The 22,591-nt window shown below is 39.0% G+C and overlaps 1 protein-coding gene across 1 annotated transcript in view; it reads left to right on the forward strand.

Annotated features, from left to right (window-relative positions):
* The window catches only part of THSD7B (thrombospondin type 1 domain containing 7B), a 594,306-nt gene that overhangs the window by 547,988 nt on the left and 23,727 nt on the right, over positions 1–22,591 (forward strand). The window contains exons 16-19 of the mRNA XM_059927090.1: positions 1,658–1,799; positions 3,205–3,320; positions 5,440–5,557; positions 21,319–21,464. Of these exons, the coding sequence (XP_059783073.1) occupies positions 1,658–1,799; positions 3,205–3,320; positions 5,440–5,557; positions 21,319–21,464 (522 nt within the window). The remainder of the gene's footprint in view (positions 1–1,657; positions 1,800–3,204; positions 3,321–5,439; positions 5,558–21,318; positions 21,465–22,591) is intronic.

Raw genomic sequence — 22,591 nt, forward strand, 5'->3', positions numbered from 1 at the left:
TAGTAGAACACTAATCAGGAGTATCTTTTAAGATACTTGCATTTTCTTTCATTGGTAAATCATTTAAGTTATTATTCCTTCCCACGAGAACAAACAAACTAATTGGTGAACTAATAAGAAATTATCTGTATGCATTTAGCATGGGATTCCTTTTCAGATAATTCAGAATAATTACCTGATTTCAATGGCTCTTCTTGATCATCTAGAGACAATTTGATACAATTAAAAAATAAAATGACTGTACAAGTATTGACAGATGATTCAACTATAAAGCCACATGGATAGTAAATGTGTTTCAATGGCTCTGAACATTTAAAATTAGAAGAGACTTTTGTGGCATTTTTCTGTATATTTCAGTGCCATCCAACATTATCATTTTGATTAACAGCCAAGATTAAGTTTACAGGTTGTTCTTGCTACAATATCTGAAAAGGTAAAGGAATAAAAAAATAAACAAAACATCCCAAATATGGAAATGATGATGTGATGACATCACTTCAGAGACTTTTCTTTTTCCTGTGGCTTAAACATCTATGTGCCTCGAGGTTTCTGGGTCTGGAATTACGTTGTCGTGACCATATTTAATGGTGTTTATTGAACAACCACTGTGGGTAAAATGTATACCAAGATTTTCAGGGAGTGATATGGGAAGTAGAAATCATGATCTATCATGCCTTCAAAGAGTTTATAAAGAAAAGGAGATGGAGTAATAAGGAAACAAAGAATGATCATATAAGGGCAGGTGTAACATATATGTATATGTTTAGAATCAAATCCTGTACTCTTCAGCATGGGTTGCTTAGGAAGGAAGAGAAGGATCTGTCATTCTTAAGAGAAAGACTGTCAACGATGAAGCCTTGGTTAGTGTTCTAAAGAAGAAGAAGTATAGGATTTAGGACACGTGAAAGGAGATTATTCCAGTAGGGGGGAACTTCTGAAGGTCCTCTGTGAGTAGAGCAGATGGATGACAGGTAGCAGGTAGGTTTACCTGGCTCAAGAACGTCATATGAGTTGAGGCTGTAAGAGGACATGTGAGACCCCTGGGTAGATTTTGATTTTGCAGGAGATCTTTGAAGTTCATATTTGTACATTTATTTTGCTGAAAGGGCAACAGCATGCAGTGGCTCATCTTCTGTGGATCAGAGGGCCTCCCAAATAAGAGGAAAGTTTTGGTATATCGGCAATATTGATTTCATAATTCCTTCTGTTTTTTTTTTAATGATTTTCTCATTAAAATGTTCTGTGTGATTATTTCTATTGGGCTAGACTATCTGAGGGCACAAGCGACATTATCTTCCTTTTTTTCATTCATTGAAACATCAGAATGCATTCATCTCTTGCTACATGGCAGACGAATTTTAGAATAGAGAGTGTTTAATGGATGAAAATAGTCTCATGTGCCTAACTATACATGGGAGATAGAAATGTAGGCTTCATCGTAATGTAGAACGAGAAAGAGCTGTCAGGTGAAAACCCCAAAAACTATTTACATTGAATCCCATAGTGGTTTTATTTTCTAAATATTCTGTTTCATACTCTCAACAGTCTCTGCCCTGCGGCTGCTGTACGCGTGTCTCCATGTATACAGATAAGCACATAGAATTTATCCGCAAACACGGGGTCCTTTCTAACTCTGCCTGCTCTTTGATTTTCATAGTCGTGTGATCCACACACAACGCAGAGAAGAACCCGCCATCTGCTGAGGCCCTCGCTGAGCTCAAGGACGTGCGCTGAAGACTCACAGGTGCGGCCCTGCCTCCTCAATGAAAATTGCTTCCAGTTCCAGTACAATCTAACAGGTACGGTTGAAAACCACGAAGCAGGGAACCAAGCTGTCATAGAATGGAGCTGGTCCATGGCTTTTGTTATTTCAAGAAATTCAAGCTTGTGATGTACTTGCTCTATGGGGCTCACGAAGGATGAATGGGGGGCCTGACTGGATAGGGATGTTTTAGAGGCACTGAAAATCACCACAGCCTCCTTATTCAGACACAGCTCAGGTTTCTCCTGGGTACCACCGGGCTCAGTGTCTGATACCAAAGGACTGCGTAGTCACATTGATCTGCTCCCTGCTATTCCCTGCAGCGGCAGACACACGGAATGCCACAAAATGCGGAACCGGTTGTCTCAGCATCGAATTCAGTACTGACGACCAAATGGCCACATGCCTGCAGAGGCAAAACAATAGCCTCTTCCTGAAACTAATTCCCCACTGAGGACAGAGCGGCACTACCGAGATTTCTCATGTAGAGAACCTCCTAGTGAATTCTGTGGGGCTGTCTCATTGTCTTTATAGGTGAACATTGACCTGGTGTATATTCCCTTTTTCTTTAGTTAAAGGTCCTTCAGATCATTAGTTTTCGTAATAATTTTTGAGAAATACAGTAAAATTTGTTTTACTGGAAGAGCATGTCTTTAAAATGCTGATTTTACTATACATGGCTTTGCTCTTCCTATTAAGCTCTTAGATCATCTACCAAATATGAAAAGTCTCCTTAGATAGGTTCTCACTGTATATGATCTAGGATCTTTTTTTTTTTCTACCCACAACAACAAAATAAGATTTTTTTTAAAAGAATTAGTTATGGGATGATTTATTCTAACTCCTGGTGTCCAGTTTGTAATACAATTAGCCAAATTTACAAAAGCTTCTCTCATGAGAGAATAATTTTCTTAAAATGAGAGTTCCTGAAATAGTCCATATATCTTGCCCTCTTTCCCTTCTGGGGTACCTCTCTTGGCTCCACTGTACCAAATATACCAAATGATTTAGAAAATTATATTTATTCCTTGAAAACATCTTCAAGTTTACATCAAAGACTGGCATCATTTCTGGTTGTTGTTTTTTTTTTTCCCTCTCTCAATTATCCCCAGCAAATAGATGATTCCAAACTGGTTTTCCGTTACCCTTGTGCTTAGTGTTTCTCTTTTCCTACCTCAGCCAACTATGAGATGGTTTCTAAAAATGATTTGGTTCTTGACCTCAAGAAACCAAACTTAGGAAGGTAACTCACTTTGTTATTTGGTGATCTGATTCATTGTTTTTCAATAAAAGAATTGCAGGATGCTTTTAGAAGCCACTTGAAAGTGGTTTCAGGATTCTGTGCACACTCTCCTCCACCAATGCAGAGAATCAAAGGTGTGTTGTATTTTGCTCACATGGTCATAACTTTGAAACTCAGTGTGGTGACCCTATGCCTGTAGAGTGGAGCACGTGCCAGCTGAGTGAAAATGCAACCTGTGGGCAAGGCATCAGGACCCGCCTTCTGAGCTGTGTGCGCAGTGATGGCAAGCCTGTTAGTGTGGACCAATGTGAGCAGGTGAGTTGTGTATATTTGTATCCCACACCCATGGCTCTGTTTGTTTGTTTGTTTGTTTTTTGAATATTGGTCTGCAACCTCCAAAATGCTTGATATAAATGACAGTCTGATTTCTTCTCATCACAGCTTAGGTTCAGTTAGAGTAGAGGTACTAGTATCATACAGTTACATCTCACTAGTTTGAACTCAGTTAAAATGACCAGGAAAGGTCATTTTGCATTGGGGAAATGGATTCATTAAAAATCTAGTTTTTTCCGTTATTTTAAAGAACTTATTTGCCAACAAACTATTGACATCAGGAGACTCTAATATTTAAATATGACTCTTTGTATCGGGCAAGTGATTCATTTGCCTAAATAGGAAACACTGTTCCTTGCATATAAGATGAATACTGACACTTGCTATTAGAATACTTTGCTAATTTGCTTAGCAAATGATTGCTAGGTAATTAGCACAGTTGCATTTTTCTTCTCAAAGTAAGTCAAAATGCCTGCTTACCAAGTTTCAAATTAGTGGCTTTTGAATTTTTGTAATTTTATTGTTCCCTTTTTTTCCCTATGACAAAATATGTGGAGTTTGGACAAAAACTGTAATCAAACCTGTTCCAAAAAAGTTGGCGTTTCCTTCCCAACGTATAAGTGAAATGCACGATGGGGGCAGTTTAATAGAAATAAAGATGCCCATATGCTGTCCCATTATAAGAATCACTAAAACAATCTTAGGAATAATTGGAAATAGGTGGGGCCAGTTAGCTCAGGTTTCCATGGAAACCAGCAAAATAATAGTTGTCCCATTTCTCCTTATGTAAGAAGAGTCCACAAGTGGAAATTAAAATCAGAACAAAACCCTCCTCACCGATCCTGATTTAACCTTGTTAAGTATTGCCATAACATCTCTTTAAACCAACAGTATCACCATGGACTAACACCACCCCTGAGACTAGACCATCTGAAATTGAACATCCCATTTAATGAAATGCTGAGACTGGCTAATACAGGGCAGAGTTCTGTCTACCAAGTGTCAGTGATTTATTTTAACATTTTGTTTAATTTCATCTCCCTCTCAAGATGTTGTCTGCTTCAAGAAAAATAAATCACCAATCTACAACAACTCCAAATAAGTGAAAATCTTACATTTAGTGTACATAATAAATCTTTGCTTTTGATACAATGAGCGATATAAACTATTCATTAATAGAAAAATCAGTTTCTCTGCTTCCTAAATTCCCATATATCCAGCAAATATTTAAAGAATGTTAAAGTCCCAAATTAACCTAACGAGAATACCTGTATATCTCAAATGGATCATAGATCCCATGTGGTCATTTCTATTTTGCCCACTTAGCAAGTAATCATGCTATAATCATTAATTTTACCTCAGTGTGGACATTGCTAATATTTAACTTGTATTGAGTGTTAGCATTTTCTCCAATCACACAGTGTGTGATTCCTAAAACAGAATTTTTTATTATTCTTTCTGTTTCTTGGATGATTTATTCTTTCACTAAGACCTCTTCTACCTTGGCCATTAGAAAGTGTGTAATTTTGCCTAGATGTGGATTTCAGAGAGGATAAGAGGAAAAGAAACAGTATCATCAACTTTTCCCTTGATTAAGACCATGATTACGTTTTTAGCCTAATTGGTCTTTTTTACAAACTTTAGATGGTTTGTAGATTTGAGTTTTATTCTTTTTCTATTTATTCTTTTAGCCTAGGTAGCTATTAGTTTGAGCTCTCTGTGTACTGTTGGCCCATCCAGAGGGCAAGGAGCCTAAATTTAACAGTGAGGCATCCTCCTGGTTCCTTGCTGGCTGAGTGACAGGACAGATCTCTGTGTCACATAACTGCCTGCTTTCCCGGTACCTTAACTGCCGATCTACTTCTAAAGTTGAGGACTTTATCCAAAAAAATTGGGGCTGACAAGTTTCTATTTCATGAAGTAAGGACCATCATTTTCTAGGCTTGCCATCCGTTTCTACAAGCCAGGATATTTTTCCCCACAAAAATATAGAAAAGATTATTCTCATAGAATAGAGATTATTATCCCATAAAAGGATAGTGATTTGCTTTGATGTTGCTGTGAATTCTCCAGTACAATCACATTCCCTTCCCATCTGCAGCGTAACTTGGAGAAGCCCCAGAGGATGAGCCTGCGCTGCCTGGTGGAATGCGTGGTCAACTGTCAGCTCTCGGGGTGGACGGCTTGGACAGAGTGCTCACAGACTTGTGGCCATGGAGGTATGTGGCTCCCCTGTGTTGGTTCCCACAGAACAATTTAGTTTTTAAGTATCTCTCCGTATGCCATAGCTTGATACATGGGATAAGGCACGTTGGCCAGCTGGACATCACATGAGGCTGACTCAGGAGAGCAGAGGGAACGAGCCTGGCCTCCTGTCAATCCTTTTTTCTTCTTTAATGTTTCTTTTTTGTTGTTGAAGTATAGTAGACTTACAATACTGTGCCAATCTCTGCTGTCAGCAAAGTGACTCAGTTATACACATATTAGACGTTCTTTTTTTTTAATATTCTTTTCCATTATGGTTTATCACAGGATATTGACTATGGTTCCCCGTGCTACACAGTAGGACCTTGTTGTTTATCCATCCTATATATTAGTTTACATCCGCTAACCCCAAACTCCCAGTCCTTCCCTCCCTCACACCCTTCCCCCTTGGCAACCAACCACAAGTCTGTTCTCTATGTCTGTAAGTCTGTTTCTGTTTCATAGATAGGTTCATTTGTGCCATATTTTAGATTCCAGATGGTATTTGTCTTTCTCTGTCTGACTTACTTCACTTAGCATGATAATCTCTAGTTGCATCCACGTTGCTGCAAATGGCATTATTTCATTCTTTTTTTATGGCTGAGTAGTTATCAGTCCTTTATAATGAGGCAGAGGGTGAAGAACTGGCCTCGTTAACAGTGGCAGACCCCAGAGGGGCCGCTGACCCCGTGGGACGGTGTTTAGTTTAAAGGCCCTAAGTTCAACCAATTCAAAAAATGTTGGCCTCTGTAGCTTTTAGAAGAAGATGTATCCTATAAGTAAAGTTAGTTCCTGTATCAGGTAAACACCCCCAGTCACAGTGGCTTCATATCATAGGTTAGAGACTAATTTTTCACTCACATAAAGGAAGGGGTAGTTTCTGCTTCACGAAGTCAACCAAGGACACAGCTTGATGGAGGCCCTACTGCTTAAACATAATCAAGTTTCTCTGGAGGGTGATATCCAGCTCATCCTGTGGAGGTTTTTATGGACCAGATTGGAAGTTGTGTATATCTCTACTATCTATATTCTATCGGATAAAATTTGGTTCCACTTCTCCAGCTCAGTGCAAGATAGCCCAGTAGGAAATGTAGTTTCTGGATGGCCGGTCGCTTCTTAGCAACAGTGTTATGGAGGAAACAGTTCCTGTGGAGGAAAGGGAGCATAAATCTTTGCTGAACAGATAGCTATTAATACTATAAGTTCCTGGGTAAATAATGAACAATGGCAAGGAATTCAGGAGGCAGCTGATAGTCGGGAGCTAGGCAAATGGCAACAGCAGATGGCACTCCAGCCATCAGGCTAAAGTAGGGACCAAGACATGTGTCCATGTAAAGAGAACAAGGAGAGCATAACAGGAAAGCACAGAGCTGTCGTTTAGGATAGGGTTCTTGTCCTGAAAAAGAGTTACAGTTTATCACAAGGTAAATGTCAGAAATTTGGAATAGGGACCTAGGGAAAATCCTGCTATATGGTTAGTCACTAAGTAGGGGAGGAAAAGGGAAGAAGAATTGTATGTTGGAGGAATCATGGAATCTGATGGGGAAAGGGGTTAAAAGACCTGGATCTGATCACCAAACAAAGATATTTGGAAGGAGGTTTTTAGAAGCTCTGTGACTGGACCACTGGAACTAGGATATGGGCTCATTTCTAAGCTATTCACAAATGAGCAGGCTGGGGCTATTGATAATTCTCTGCCTTAGTTGGGACTGTCTGAGGAGCAGACGCAGGATGTAGCAGGAAAAGGGGCTCACCTGTGAACTCAGCTCTAAGATCCTGGAGAGGGCAGAGCTGACAGCAGTACTCAGGATATGCCTTAGAGAAACGTAGCTGAGGAAGTTGAAATTTTTTTTTTTTTAAATGAAAACTTATTTATTTATTTATTTATTTTATTTATTTACTTATGGCTGTGTGGGGTCTTCGTTTCTGTGCGAGGGCATTCTCCAGTTGCGGCGAGCGGGGGCCAGTTTTCATTGCGGTGCGCGGACCTTTCACTGTCGCGGCGTCTCTTGTTGCGGAGCACAAGCTCTAGACGTGCAGGCTCAGTAGTTGTGGCTCCGTGGGCCTAGTTGCTCCGCGGCATTTGGGATCTTCCCAGACCAGGGCTCGAACCCGTGTCCTCTGCATTGGCAGGCAGATTCTCAACCACTGTGCCACCAGGGAAGCCCAGAAGTTGAAATTTATTTCCACAAAGAGCATCACTCAAAATGAAAATCTGGGAATCACAATGTCCAGAAATAACAGCATGCCATTTCCTGCACAATTGAGAGCCTGCAAAGCACCTCAGGAAACCAAATGGCAAATCTTAGGACCAAGATTTCAGTGATGGATTGACCTATATTAGTTTCTCAAATATTCTGATTGGCAGCATGTATAGTTTCCAGCTGGGCATCAACTTTAAAGTTGGGTAAATCGAGTTTCAAATTGCAGCTCTTTGGGCAAATGACTTACTCTATCTGAGTCTCAGCTTCTTCATCTGTAAAATGGAATTCATGCACATGTTAGAGGCTTTGTTTTGGGTTTGAGAATTAAATGCTGTGAAATATATGTAGGCATCTAGCACAGTACCTGACACAGCATGGGTGTTTATTATGTGTTAATTTCCATCTCCACCTTCCTACACACCAGCAGTAAAGAGTGTTATCAGAGACTCCCTAGGATCTTTTAAAGATTATCCCATGGACTCAGTTCCTCTCATTGTCCACTCTCACATCTCATCCTTTTACCCCACTCAAAGTCCATCCATTAAAATCACAGTCTAAGTAATATTTTGAAAATGCAAATCCGAACAGTTGTTTTCCTATTGACTTAAGAGTCATTTATCCATTAAACAAATACTAATGTGCCAGTCATAGTACAATGTGTTGGACATGAAGCAGTGAGGGGGGAAAAAGACAATTTCCCTCTTCTCATGGCACTTACAATCTAGTTGAGGGACAACACACAGTAAACAAATAGGTAACATTACATGTAGATGAGTTCATTAAGCTAGAGGTGTTATTTGCATTAGTGATGTGAATAACTGGTTGCTTCCCTGTCCAGCGTGAGCTACCCTGGTTATCCCACAGCCAGAAGAACTGCAGTCTTGTCCTCGTGGGCCTCTGCTAGGAGGTGTGACTCTCCTACGGCTATGAGAACAGCCGTAAAGGGTAGCATGGAAAAGTACAGAAAGGATGAAGTCCTGTATTGTGAGCATGGTCCACGAGGACCTGCAGGATCTCCCCCATGCCCGCCTCTGTATCCCCATCACCCTCCACTATCATGTTGGATCTCTCTGCTGTGATATAGGATATTTCGGTCACGATCTTGAGTGTATGCTTCCTTCCACCTTGGTTCCTTGCTCCCGTGGAATATCTCACCATCACCCCCACTATCACCTTCTAATACTTTAATTATGTATAAATTGAATCAATTTTTTTTACAATTTTTATTTTGTCATCATGTCAATGTAGATATACTACAATGAGCATTTACAGTGTTTCAAATGGCATTTTAAAAAAATATTTATTTATTTATTTATTTATTTATTTAGCCTGCACCGGGTCATAGTTGCGGCACATGGGATCTTTGTTGCGGCATGCATGCGGGATCTAGTTCCCCAACCAGGGATTGGGAGTGTGGAGTCTTACCCACTGGACCACCAGGGAAGTCCCTGAATCAATTTTAATATCTGTCTGTCTAAGGAATCAATGACCTTGTTTGGGTTCTTCATGGGTGAATCCTTCTAGTTCCCATGAAGCACAGTACCTGGCACATGGGGGGAATCTCAGCTAACGTTTGTCACTGCCCAGGTGGTTCTGGACTATAGGGGAAAGTTGGAAGGGGAAAAGCTTGCATACTGGATCGTAAGCCCAAAGGCAGCCAACCCCTGCCAGTGGCTATTTTCCTCTCCCTCTAATTCAACTCATAAGTTTTGAGCATCATTACTCAAGAATGTGTTCAATGCAAGGAGACAGAAGATCTGTTTATCATCATTTTTGCCCCAAATATCCTAATTCTGCCACTGTACAAAGTCAGTGAAATGTAACAGATCTCCATGTTATGCTAATACACTACATTTGAAACTAGGACCCCCAATTGTAAGTTTAGTATTATAAAATATGACTTTAATTTTTCAAGCAGTTCTGTTAGTGCTGTGGACTCATCAGACCTTGTTAGTCTACTTGAAAAACAAAAACAAACAAGGAAAAATACTTTCCAAATCTGAATCCCACTATTAGAGATTTCTAGGCAATTAGAGTTTGAACTTAAATTCACCTTTTCTAATCCTTAGAATAATAAACAAATACAAACGATCGAAAATTTCCTAAGGAAAGTCATTGTGTGACCTAAGGCACAGAAGGACTAAGGAAGGGGTGTTAACTACGAGGAGAAATCGAATTGTGTAAAGCACTTGGGAGTCATTTGATAGTTTCCACTGGCACATAAATATAGCACTAGATATAAATCACCTCTAGCTAGCTTCTAAGGGTCTGCTAGGATAAGTTCTTGAGAATCCTTTCTTGACCTTTAGATGCCTTGATATCCTGAATTAAGATGTAATAATGCCTTTTAAAAAATATTCCATAATCCTGATATTTGGCAAACCTTCCAGGAATCTAAATGTATATGTATTCCATTTTTCCTTTATTTATTCAAGCAGGATTTATAAAGTTTACATCTATTATCCTTATCCTGACACCTACTGGTGTACTCTTTCATTGTCAAAAGTGGCAGTGCAGAAAATAAATTATATGGTGATTCTGCTATTTTGACTTCTATTCTTTAAGTCAGGGCTGTAGAGAAGTTTACTCATATATTTCAAAAATACTCACTGGAAGTTTCCCCATAGCCAGGCATTCTCCCAGGAGCTGAGGATACACCATGTATAGAAAGGATAAGATCCCAGGGAAACAAAGTCCCCTGACTTCATAAGACTAATATTCTAGTGGAAAACTAGATGGTGATGACAAGACAGGGAGACGGCAAATAAACAAGTGAATATACACAAAAGTAACAGACACTGATGAGTGCTGTGTTGAAACAAAAAACAAGTTATGTGATGGAGAATAACAAGTGTCTTGCAGGGGAGTGAGGGATGCGGGAAGAGAGGCCACTGAGGAGGTGATGTTTATGTCAGAATTGAATGACAAGGTGCCGTAGTTCTTGTAACTGGTGTTTTCTTTACTAGGCTTCTCAGGGTTCAATCTCACAGGCATTTTATGACTACCTGTTGCATTCAAGGCTCTATATCAGGACTACAAACAAAAATATAAAAAGGAATATTTTAAAATTATATTTGTGCCCAATCTTAATCTTTAAAAAAATAAATGAAATGAACAGTACAAAGAATAGGACACATAGCCCTTGAATTTTTAGGCAGCTACCGTCAGGACACTGCTGAGACAGCCTTTGTGGTTCTATTCTATTCTATTCTATTTCTATTCTATTTCTATTCTATTCTATTCTATTCTATTCTATTCTATTCTATTCGCCCTCAAACTATCAATACTTCCATATTCCAGCCTTCCAGCTTCAATCTTCCAGCACCACTCTTTTCTGATCACCAGCCCCCTGGCAGATAGTACTGTTTCCAAAATGAGACAACTCTGCATTTAAATCATGCCTTAATCCTCATGCAGCACAAGCTAAAAGTAACAAACAAACAGCAAATAATCAAATGCAGCAATATATGGCACAGATGAACTTGTTTCTTAAAAGAGACCAAACTCTGGCGCTGAAAAGTTTGGAAACTACCACTGAAAAACATCTGCGCCTTGTCTCTTCTAAAACGGTGTGCCCACAGCTGTCTTTTTTTTTTTTTTTTTCAATAATCACTTTATTTTATTTTATTTTTTCCAATTCAAAATATATTCATTTAGGGCCTTTCCATAGTCAGTTTATTTTAATATAAGTTTGCCACCTTTTATTATTCTTTATTTTTTTAACATCTTTATTGGAGTATAATTGCTTTACAATGGTGTGTTAGCCTCCGCTTTACAACAAAGTGAATCAGCTATACACACACACATATCCCCATATCTCTTCCCTCTTGCGTCTCCCTCCCACCCTCCCTATCTCACCCCTCTAGGTGGTCACAGGCACCAAGTTGATCTCCCTGTGCTATGCGGCCCGCAGCTGTCTTTCGTACTAGCCGCTTTTTTTTTTCCAAGTGGTGACGGCAATGGGGCAGGGACCACAAGAGGAGACAGAGTTTATTTAGTCACATGAAAGTGCGCAAGCAAGTTGCACGGGAGTCTGACTTCAGCACCTGCGGCTCTCCGCTGACTTCTTTATCAAAAGCAAAATGCACACCGTTGTCTCCGTTTAGGAAGTCACTGGGCTGTCAGGCAAATCCTGGCGAGCTGGGTATCTTGGATGCTTCCCCCATAGCCACACTTCCCCATCGAACCCACAGAACTACATTGATCTGAGGGGAAACTTTGAAATGAGCTCTTTTTTATTTCCAAGCGTCTGGATTGTCTCTTTAATGTACACCTGATGCTCGGCATATACTTTCTAATTGTGTTAAAGATTTCAAGGTTAGAACAGCCTGAATCCAATTTATTTCACGTTAAAGAAAGACTGATTCTAGACTTCCACTAAGGGATCTTTTTAGATAGATTTCAAAGATCAAAGCATGTAATAGAAGAGCTTAATATTTGGATTAGTCATGATCTTCGTCTGTTGAATTTTCATCAGTTCAGTGGAATGTAGAACTCCCTAAATTTAGCATATCATGAATTATTCAAGCGATAACGTTCCAAGAAGGTTATTAATCCCAGATTATGATTTGTTCCTCTTTCATATTTTTTAATTCAGGGTGTATGAGTTTATAATATTTTTCTATACTATGTAATCCAGCCTGCCTCTTGTGTTTCACAGATGGCATATGATTTTTCTGTCCACTCTAGTCCATAATGAAAAAAATAATTTTGTATTAACTCCAAAGCACCACAAGTTTGTGCTTTCCAGCTTTTTTTTCTTTCTTTCTTTCTTTCTTTTTTTTTTTTTTTTTTTTAATGAAACTCTCTAGGAGTTAAGCCAGCATTTTTATTTTTATTTATTTATTTTTGGCTGTGTTGGGTCTTCGTTTCTGTGCGAGGGCTTTCTCCAGTTGCAGCAAGCGGGGCCACTCTTCATTGCAGTGCGCGGGCCTTTCACCGTCACGGCCTCTCTTGTTGCGGAGCACAGGCTCCAGTCGCGCAGGCTCAGTAGTTGTGGCTCACAGGCCTAGTTGCTCTGTGGCATGTGGGATGTGGGATCTTCCCAGACCAGGGCTCGAACCCGTGTCCCCTGCATCGGCAGGCAGATTCTCAACCACTGCGCCACCAGGGAAGCCCGTCTTTTTCTTTTTGTTTGAAGATTTTAAAAGGCAAGCCAGTAACCTTCAGTTTGTGTCTGAATAAAACATGATCAGTGTCATATCCTTGATCACACACAGTCCAATAGTTATAACAGCTCAAACTTATTGACTATATCAAGTAATTAGTTCCTATGACAAAGAACAAGCAGCTAAATTATAGAATGGGAAAAAAGAAAGACGAGAGAAGAATATCCAGTTTTAAAGCTGGCTTTTTCAATGGCCAGTTGTAAGACTGAGCCAGCCTTTGCAGAATTCACTTCCACTATTTTTTATCAGTAAAAAGACGAAATATTAGAATAATTACTTTTTAATATCTATTGGTCAAAGGCACAATTATTGGTACCAGGAGTATTTTAGCTCTTTACAAGAGTACTATGAAATTATAGGCATAACTTTACAGGTATGGTGACAGGCAATTAAGTAACCTCAAGGTCACGCAGCTTGTCTGTTGTAGAGGAAAGATTTGAACCCAAGTTCAGGTGTCTTCTAAGCCCCATTTTCTCCACTGTGCCCCTTTGCATCTGACACTGTATATGTAAATGTTCATGTTATGTACTTGGTCCTGGGTTGGGTGCTATGTCACTTTATAAAAATTCTCATAATTTATAGGTGTATTTAAGAATAAGCAGAGGAAATGGATCTCAGATTGGAACACAAAGGGCAGTGAGGGCTTTAAGTCTCTCTGAATTTTAAGCCTCCTAAATGTATACTTGTCTCATAATTAGCAGTGTTGCACATTATTATCTCTTCCATCTAATTGGGATATAGCTGCAGGGAGCCAGTCTTCCAGATAGGGAGACTGATAGAATAGCTCCAGGATTGCTAAAATCACTCTCTGTGACTTTGTCATCTTGCATCCCACGGAGAGAGCCTCATTGGGGGTATTTCTGCTGTATACTTACAGTGGTCTGTCAAGTTTTAATACCTCTTAATGGGTCTGAAATGTGATTGTTGGGAATAGAACTGAAAATAAGCAGCTAGAATGCATACGCACTATCACAGAGAAATCTGGAGCTCTATCTCCAAGCAAAGGCAACGGTGCCTAATCTTCTGCCTTTAAAAGACCTATCTCACTCCCGTGATACCATGGTCTATCTTGACCTCTAAAACTGTGGTCTTGTTACTTCCTTACTTTGCTAACCCCACCCCCAAATAGATGGTCATGGCTGGGGCTCATCTATTTTACTCTGAAAAACTTACGGACTCTTTGCCTTGCCTAACCTGAGTGTCCTCTAGGATGAAAGGTGTCTGGATGCCTGAAGCCATTTTTAGACAAGCCAAGGAGTCCCCTCTATAGGGGAAACCCATGGACCGTAGCTCTGCATGCAGAATCATTACTGCACCTTCCATCTTCAGCAATGCCAAACATATGCTGAAGATCTATCTTTAGGCTGCAGATCAAGATCGTAGTTTTTCTCCACTCTGTTATATTAGAAAATAACCTTGATCCCAAATCCACGTCAATCCATGCTGTATATTTAAAACAAACTTGGCACTTAAAAAATAAACTTGGATAAAAATTCCAGATGATGTGTGTTAAAAGAAGTAAAAAAACAGATGTCCAGCATAAAGAACTGCATGAAATTAACTGAGCATTGTATAGACAATCTAATTTCCTTCTGCTTTCAGAAATTTATGCTGACAAGTACCCAAAAGCAAATAAAGAGTTATCACAGAGTAAGGTGTTAATACCATAATTGTAAGTAGTTTCTTCTAAAGGAAAATATGAAATGTATGAATACAGGTAACCCATTTATGGCAGAGGGGAGACCTAAGTGTACTTCTCAAACTTGTTCAAGTCGCCTAATGACCTCAGCATAGCATCTGATACCTGACTTGGACCAGGTGAGATCTGTTGGAAAGCAGATGCTTTTGGAGTAAGACCAATTTTTGTTCCCATCCTTCTAGCTGTGTGACTTTGCAAAAATTATTTAATTTCTCTGGGCTTCAGTTTATCACATAGGAAATGAGACTGGGACTCTTGTTGAAGTGATAGATTTGAGGCGGGTGAGGAGAACAGGTGCTCTCCGGGGAAAGAAAGCAAAGAAAGCAGGATAAGGAAGGGAACAGAACTAAGCAAGAATAGGCTATATCGTCTCTATATCCTAGAACATTGTATTCACTCAGTTAATTTAGACCCTCCCTCCATAATGAGGAATACTTTTATAATGACAAAAGGTATTATACAATAAATTGCCTTAACCACAGAGACATATGTGATTAAAATTGATTAACAGACTGACCTGAGCAGCTATTAACGAGGTGGTTGTTAGTATCCCTTTGCTTCTTTCTTCATTTATTTTGTAATCTGCTCGTATCTTCAACTGACTAATACTAGGTAACAGCCACCAAAAGCTTAAGAATAAATTCAAAGTAGCAAATACTTAAAAGTGGAAACATTTTATTCAGTAACCTAATTTTTTGGTGCATATCCGGAAGGACCATCATCACCTTGAGGTTAGTGACTCTGAACATCGTCCTCTGTGGTGTAGGTTGGCCCGCCCTTACAGATGTCAGCTCAGGAAGACCATTCCCTGCCAGCGGTTGTGCACATGACTTGAGAATTTAACTCATTTTAAAAAAAAACAGTTCCCAGGTGGAAAGCAAACCAGTAATAGTAATATTCAAATAACATTCTATAAGCTCAAAGTGACTTCATATACTACTGTTTTTGTATTTACATGGCTACAGTACGTTGGAGTTTATAGGTATGTTCATATAAATTGCTCCGATATTTTATTTTATTTTATTTTATTTTTTTAAACTTTGTATCTTTTTTTTTTTTTTTTGAAGTATTTGTTTATTTATTTATTTATGGCTGTGTTGGGTCTTCGTTTCTGTGCGAGGGCTTTCTCTAGTTGTGGCAAGCGGGGGCCACTCTTCATCGCGGTGCGCGGGCCTCTCACCATCGCGGCCTCTCTTGTTGCGGAGCACAGGCTCCAGACGCGCAGGCTCAGTAATTGTGGCTCACGGGCCCAGCTGCTCCGCGGCATGTGGGATCTTCCCAGACCAGGGCTCGAACCCGTGTCCCCTGCACTGGCAGGCAGATTCTCAACCACTGCGCCACCAGGGAAGCCCCCGATATTTTATTTAATGAACTATTTAAGATTAAACAGGTATGTTCTTCATTGCTCTATTCTTCTATTTCCTTTTCCAATTTCCCATTCAAACGTACTTTGCATTGTGTGCCTGAGTCGTATTCAAATTGTCCAGAGCTATCAAAACCATGATTTTCAGTTAATTCAATGAGCATCTGTCAGGGCCACAGAAGAACCATTGTGAGGAGCCTATCACTGTAACCGTGTTGGTGGCTGGCTCCCTGGATCTGAAAGTATGGTCAGAACAGAGAAGCATCGTGTTTGACTGCATCTCTTTTTTATAAATGTATACATTGACAAATATGTAATGAGTTTTGAGGGGTTCTTTTACTGCTTAAAATTTCCCACATCCCCTTTGTCAGTGGAGCCTCAGATTGAAGCCTGACTGCTGCTGAGTTCAATGGGAGTGTGATCTGGTCCAATACGCTTTAAACCTGTATGCAGATACCAGTATTGGGCTTTCTTTGCGGGGGGGGGAGGGTGTGTTACAACTAGTGTGCCCCGCTATCTATTTTCTTCTGGAAGTCTTACCATGCAATCCTTTTTCCTTCATTGCCAGAAATTATTGCTAATTTAACAGTAGGCCTAGTATCACTGTTGCTTATAATGAGTTCCCAATATTCCTAAAGGGAGGGGAGGAAAAGTTTCAGAGAGAATTGCTAGCAAACTTAACCTACTGTAATCTGGGTCTTTATTCAAGTGGAAACATTTTGGAGCTAGTGCTTTTCTCTCTTTTATAGCCTGAAGTGCAGATGAATAAGAGAATCAGTTTCTTTATCTCATTGGTATTACCCATTAAACATATTGTCTATATCAACTATTGAATTCAAGTTTCAAATAGATTCATAAACCCAAACAAGAGTTGTCTGGAGATTGTCCAAGAAATTTCTCTTATTCTCAGATTGGAAGCATGAGGATGTGGATGGCAGCCGCCTTCACTCTTACTCTGAGGGCAGAAGGAGTGTAGGCTAGGGTGTAAGAGGTCGGGTGGGACCAGGCTAAATCATTATGGCCTTTGTAGCTGTGTGCATTTAATGTTAAAAAGCCCAATAGAATCCAAGTAGCATGCTTTATATACCCATTACAGGTTTGTTCCAGGGCCAGGTCTAGGAATTGATATGAAATAGTAGTTGTCAAAATAAATGATTAAAAATATTAAGATTTAGCCAGCACCTACTCTATTTTAGTTATGTTGTAAGGTAGTTCATATATGGTATTTTTAAATTCATATACAACATGAGATTAGTCAAGGAGTCCTCATCATCTCAGTATTCTTCACCTGAATCAGCATAATTGTGAGATCTGTAGGAAGCAGAACCCCTCATACTATCAAAACATTCACTGTTGAGCTGACCACTTATAAAGCCGTCCCCCAGTCAACGAGTCTCCTGGATTAACACACATGCCCTGTCATTGCATCAAGGTATTTGTTGGTCCATCTCTAGCTGCAAATGGAATGTGTACCCACAAAAAAGGGGCACAGGGGCTTCCCTGGTGGCGCAGTGGTTGAGAGTCTGCCTGCTAATGCAGGGGACACAGGTTTGTGCCCTGGTCTGGGAAGATCCCACATGCCGTGGAGCAACTAGGCCCGTGAGCCACAATTACTGAGCCTGTGCTCCGCAACAAGAGAGGCCACGATAATGAGAGGCCAGCACACCGCGATGAAGAGTGGCCCCCACTTGCCGCAACTAGAGAAAGCCCTCGCACAGAAACGAAGACCCAACACAGCCATAAATAAATAAATAAATAAATAAATAAATTAATTAATTAATTAAAAAAAAGAGATAGTGGCTACTTAGGTCTCACCCACTAAAAAAAATCTTTAAAAAAAAAAAAAAAAAAAAGGGGCACAAAATGGAGCAATCTGTACACCAAAGATTAAGGGGAGCTCTTGAGAAAATTGATGAAAAGTGACTCAAGTAACAAAGATTCTGTGATCAAACTGCGAAAGCCAGTCACAATAGAATAAAACTTTCATAGGGTCATCATAAAATTATATAAAAAATATCAATGGTTGATTTATTCTTTGTCCTAATAATAACTGCATAGTTGCAATTACCTGCATGGTAGTTGATATTAGATAAGATAAACCCACTTCCCATTTCATTATTTATTAAAAATAATTTAATTCCTATTTGAAATACATTCATTTTTAATGAATTTTTCCCCAGCATGAATTATCCTCAGATAATAAGGACTCTCCGTATACTTAATTTTATTTTACAGGAGAGGAAATTTATGCTCAGAGGAGTTAAAGTACTTTCATACAGTCACATCATTTACTAGCTGTTAATTTGAGAGAACTGTTTCCAACTAGAGAATTTTGATGCCAAGTCCAGGTTTCTTTGCACCATACATCAGCTATTTTAAAATGTTCTTTTTCTCATATTCTATCAGATCATAATTTTAAATATCTTTCATTTGGCCACACCCTCCCCTGCTTTCTCTCTCTCATGAAAAACCACTATCACAAAACAATTCCTTAAGTCTCCTGCCGTTAGAGGTCCCTTTTATAATAGAATAATTACTGCCGAGAGATAGGTGCAAGGTTGAATACTACATCCAGTGTGATGTTTAGAATTCCAGGGACCACTGGAAATGGTGGGCCTCCTTGTCTATACCATCTGTATTCCATGTAGCTAGATTTTATATTTACAACTTCAGGAATTGTGGGGAAAGTGCCTAATTTAAGGGATACTTTCTCTGATTATTTAATTTATACAACCAAATACCCCTGACTTAGAAAAAGGAACTTATTAAAAGATATCAAGTACCCCAAAGAAACTTGAGGTGCAGTAGGTACCTTTTATACTGTCGTGCCTTGATTAGCAATATTTTTCTTATGAACTTTAATATTAGCCAATTAAACATGATAATATACTTCAAAATGTAGAATTATTATATGCTTCTTGGTAGTAGTTGGCATTGTTTGAAAATCGTATCTTGGTGTTTGGATAGCAAAAGGCAGAGAAATCATATGGCTGTGCTTTCAATGAGCGGTTGTAAGACTTCATTATTTCAAAAAGTAACAGCATCATTTTTTTTTCCATTGACTTCATTAGGTTCCCCCCACCTTGATGTCCAGCAGAAAATATCTGTCACTTTAATGGAAATAAATAAAATAGTCCTAAAGTAATGGCCATGATGCATGCCATCAATTCAAGAACAAGCTTGAAGTTATTTGGTTTTAATGAAATAGAAGCTCTTTAGCTGTGATAAAGGTGATACTACATTGTCATTATTCTTACAAAGATGGATAGAGAACAGAGTGCAATGATAATGACATTAGGGTAATAGATACTTAGTTCAAGAGGATAAACATAAAGATTATCATAAAACTGAAGAGTATTTAAACAAGAATTAATGTGAAATCTTGAGCCAAATGTGTTCATCAAGCAAGGACAATGTTTCATATGAATAAGGTGATGTCCAACCTGTAAGATTTGATTTGAGTGATGCTGGGAAGGAACATCTGTCCAAAGCATTTGTTCTTCTCAGTGCCTACGGAGGCAGAATGGGTAGATTCTGTTATTCGCAAAGCCTATGTTACCTATAATATGGAAAAATAATAGAATTTCCCTCCAGGGTTGTTATGATTATTCAGTGAGTCAGTATATTTAAAGTATTTAGAAAATTGCTTAGCACACGGTATCTGCCAAATAATTACGGTGATCTATCATCACACATTTTCAGATACCAGATAATATCATATAGACAAGTTATGAAAGTATGAATTAAACAAATATTCAATTAGTGCTTAATATATATGGAGTACCATGTTAGGGACAGAATCCCAGGCCTCAAGGAATTTAGAATCCAATGATTAGAACTTCCTAGTTTTCCTCAAGGGTCTTCTCAGAGAGAATTAGTTTACCACCAAATCTATGATAATATTCTGGTGGCCACTAAGAGGTCTAGTGCACTGAAGGTGTGAGTTACCCTTACTTCTCCCTGAACTTGAGGGCATCTGGGAATTCTTAGCCAAGGTTTTCAAGTGAATCCTATGCAGAAGTGAAGTCATTACTCTCTTTCCATTTCTCTTAAGAGGTAAATGTAAAATCTTTGACATCGACTAAAAGACCCCACTTTTAATAGCTTTAACAGTATTCCCTCAACCTGTTCTCTTCGTAGCTCTTTCTGTCCGGCCACACTGGCCTGTCAGGTCCTCAAACCTGTTCTGCTCCTTCAGATTTCTGCTTAAAGCTCAACTGCTCAACTGCTTCCTTCCCAGACTGGGCGGCATCCCCATAACATGCTCTCATAGAACCTTCTGTTTTTCCTTGAACATTTATCACAAATACAATTACATAATTAACTTTATAACACCAATGGAAGGGTACGGATTCACAGATAATTCACAGATAGCTAACAGTAATGAAACTATATGCACATCAAACCTCATCAGTGAAAAAGGAGTAAGGACAAGAGGGAGTAGGAGGGAGAGCAAGAGAGAGAAACAAAGACATTTAAATTCCATCTACTCTTCCACTTAATGGGCTTATGACCTGATGCCTAGGAGTGGGTATAAGATGACATGGGAGCCCTACTCTTTCTTGAGCTATTCTTATTAACCAATTTCCTTTCATTAGGAAATGGAGTACCAGCATTTGAACATATGCGTTTCAAACAACATGGCCTCTTCACACAAGTCAACAATATTATCTTGTTCTCAGTGAAAAAAGAAATTGGTCCTAAAATCTAGGAAAATTGGCTATGTTGAATTAATGGAGAGACACTATTGGAACCCCAGGGTGGCACCTTCATAGGGAATTTTCTAGGGTAATTTGGATTATATGCAATTTTTACCTTTCTGATTTAGAACCTAACAAAGAAGATACAACTCTATTTTTGTTTAATATTTGTAATCCTAGCATAGAATATAAGGTCTGTGAAGGTAGAAGGTACATCTGGCGTTTTCATCACTATATCCCTAGCACAAGGCAGGATGCTTGGATTATTTTAAAGCTTAATAAATAAATATTTGTTAACTGAATTAACATTCAGCCAGTGTGTATGGGGATCAGTCTATTTGGCAACAATACAGAGTTTGGACTTAAGCTGGCTAAAGTAGAAGACAGACAGAATTTCAGATCCTTAAGCATTATGCAGACCTTAGATAACCTGTGTCTCCATAGAAACCTAAATTAAAATGGCAGAAAAACTGAAACCTGGACATGACAAAGTTCAGTGTGTTTTAATGAAGCCTTTTGTATGTAAGGCAACATTCTGTCCTTTAATTCCCTTTCCAAGCCAAACTCTAAGGGAAAAGCTGACATCTTCCTTATCGTTTTAGGTCGAATGAGCCGGACTCGATTTATCATTATGCCAACCCAAGGAGACGGACGGCCATGCCCCACAGAGCTTACCCAGCAGAAAACCTGCCCAGTGACCCCCTGCTACAGCTGGTTCCTCAGCAACTGGTCTGCATGTAAATTGGAGGTAGGTCATGGAATGACAGAGAAATGCTTCTCAGTATGTCCAAAGCACTTGTCTAGTCAAACCTATGTGCTGATGGAACAAATTTCACAATACCAGGGGCCTGGCATGGTGTATTTTTATGTAATGGAGAACATGGAAAAAAGAACCAAATGACTTAACCTCATACAGAGTGATATTGCTAGGAAAATAAATAGCCGTTCATTAGGCACTATTTATAATAAGCTGGGTCAGGGGACTTCCAATCTCTTTGGCATCCTCAAAAATTCTCTGTCTTCTTGGCTTGCTGGAAATATCAAAGCATTATGCAATTAGGCAAAACCCTGATGCTATGGAAATGCACGGCTTGCTGTAGACTGTATTTCTTAAAAAAGCACTTTTAGGCTTAGACAAAATCTTGCATGTGGGCAGAAAACCAAAAGTGTATGAAAGTTATATTTTAGCATTATTACACGAACCAAGGTTACTACATTTTCCTCGATGATTGCTTTTTATTGACCTGAAATATAAATGCCTAGTAACATCATAATATATCACATACCCAGAACTTTTGCTGGGTCAGTAAAGATCCTCTACAGCATTTTCTCTCTGGCTTCTTGTATAAGAAAAAGCACGTTGATTTTCTCTATTTTCTTATTTTACTAGCTTATCCTTCAGTTCATATTCCATAGCAGATTTTAATTAGGTAACAATAATTTTGATTATGCATTAAGAAATCTGCAGAGTATTCTCATGGAGATGTTTAGTGTTCCTGTCAGGATGACATTGTCATGCAGCATTATTATCTTGCGGAAGCTAAATGCCCATGTATTTTAATAAGTCCCAGAGGAACAAAAATGCGTGGTACATTTGTTCAGTCTCCTTTTTACAGAAAATAAGGTAACCATGCTAATTAATTAAATAGTAACCTAATAGCTTTAAATATGAATATTTTGTCTACTTAGCCTAAAACCCTCTTTCCTAAACCTTCAGCAATTTTTTAAGTGCTGCTTGGAATTACAATTAAGAAAATGGAAGGAAGATTTCTCCTGATAATTGTTGAGAAAGTAGAGAAAATAAATTCAAAGAATTCAGGAACCCATTGCAGGGGAAGGGAGAGAAAACACAGGAAGAAGAGGGGAAGGATGGGG

Source organism: Balaenoptera ricei, chromosome 7 (genome assembly GCF_028023285.1).
Source record: "Balaenoptera ricei isolate mBalRic1 chromosome 7, mBalRic1.hap2, whole genome shotgun sequence".
Lineage (NCBI taxonomy): Eukaryota > Metazoa > Chordata > Mammalia > Artiodactyla > Balaenopteridae > Balaenoptera > Balaenoptera ricei.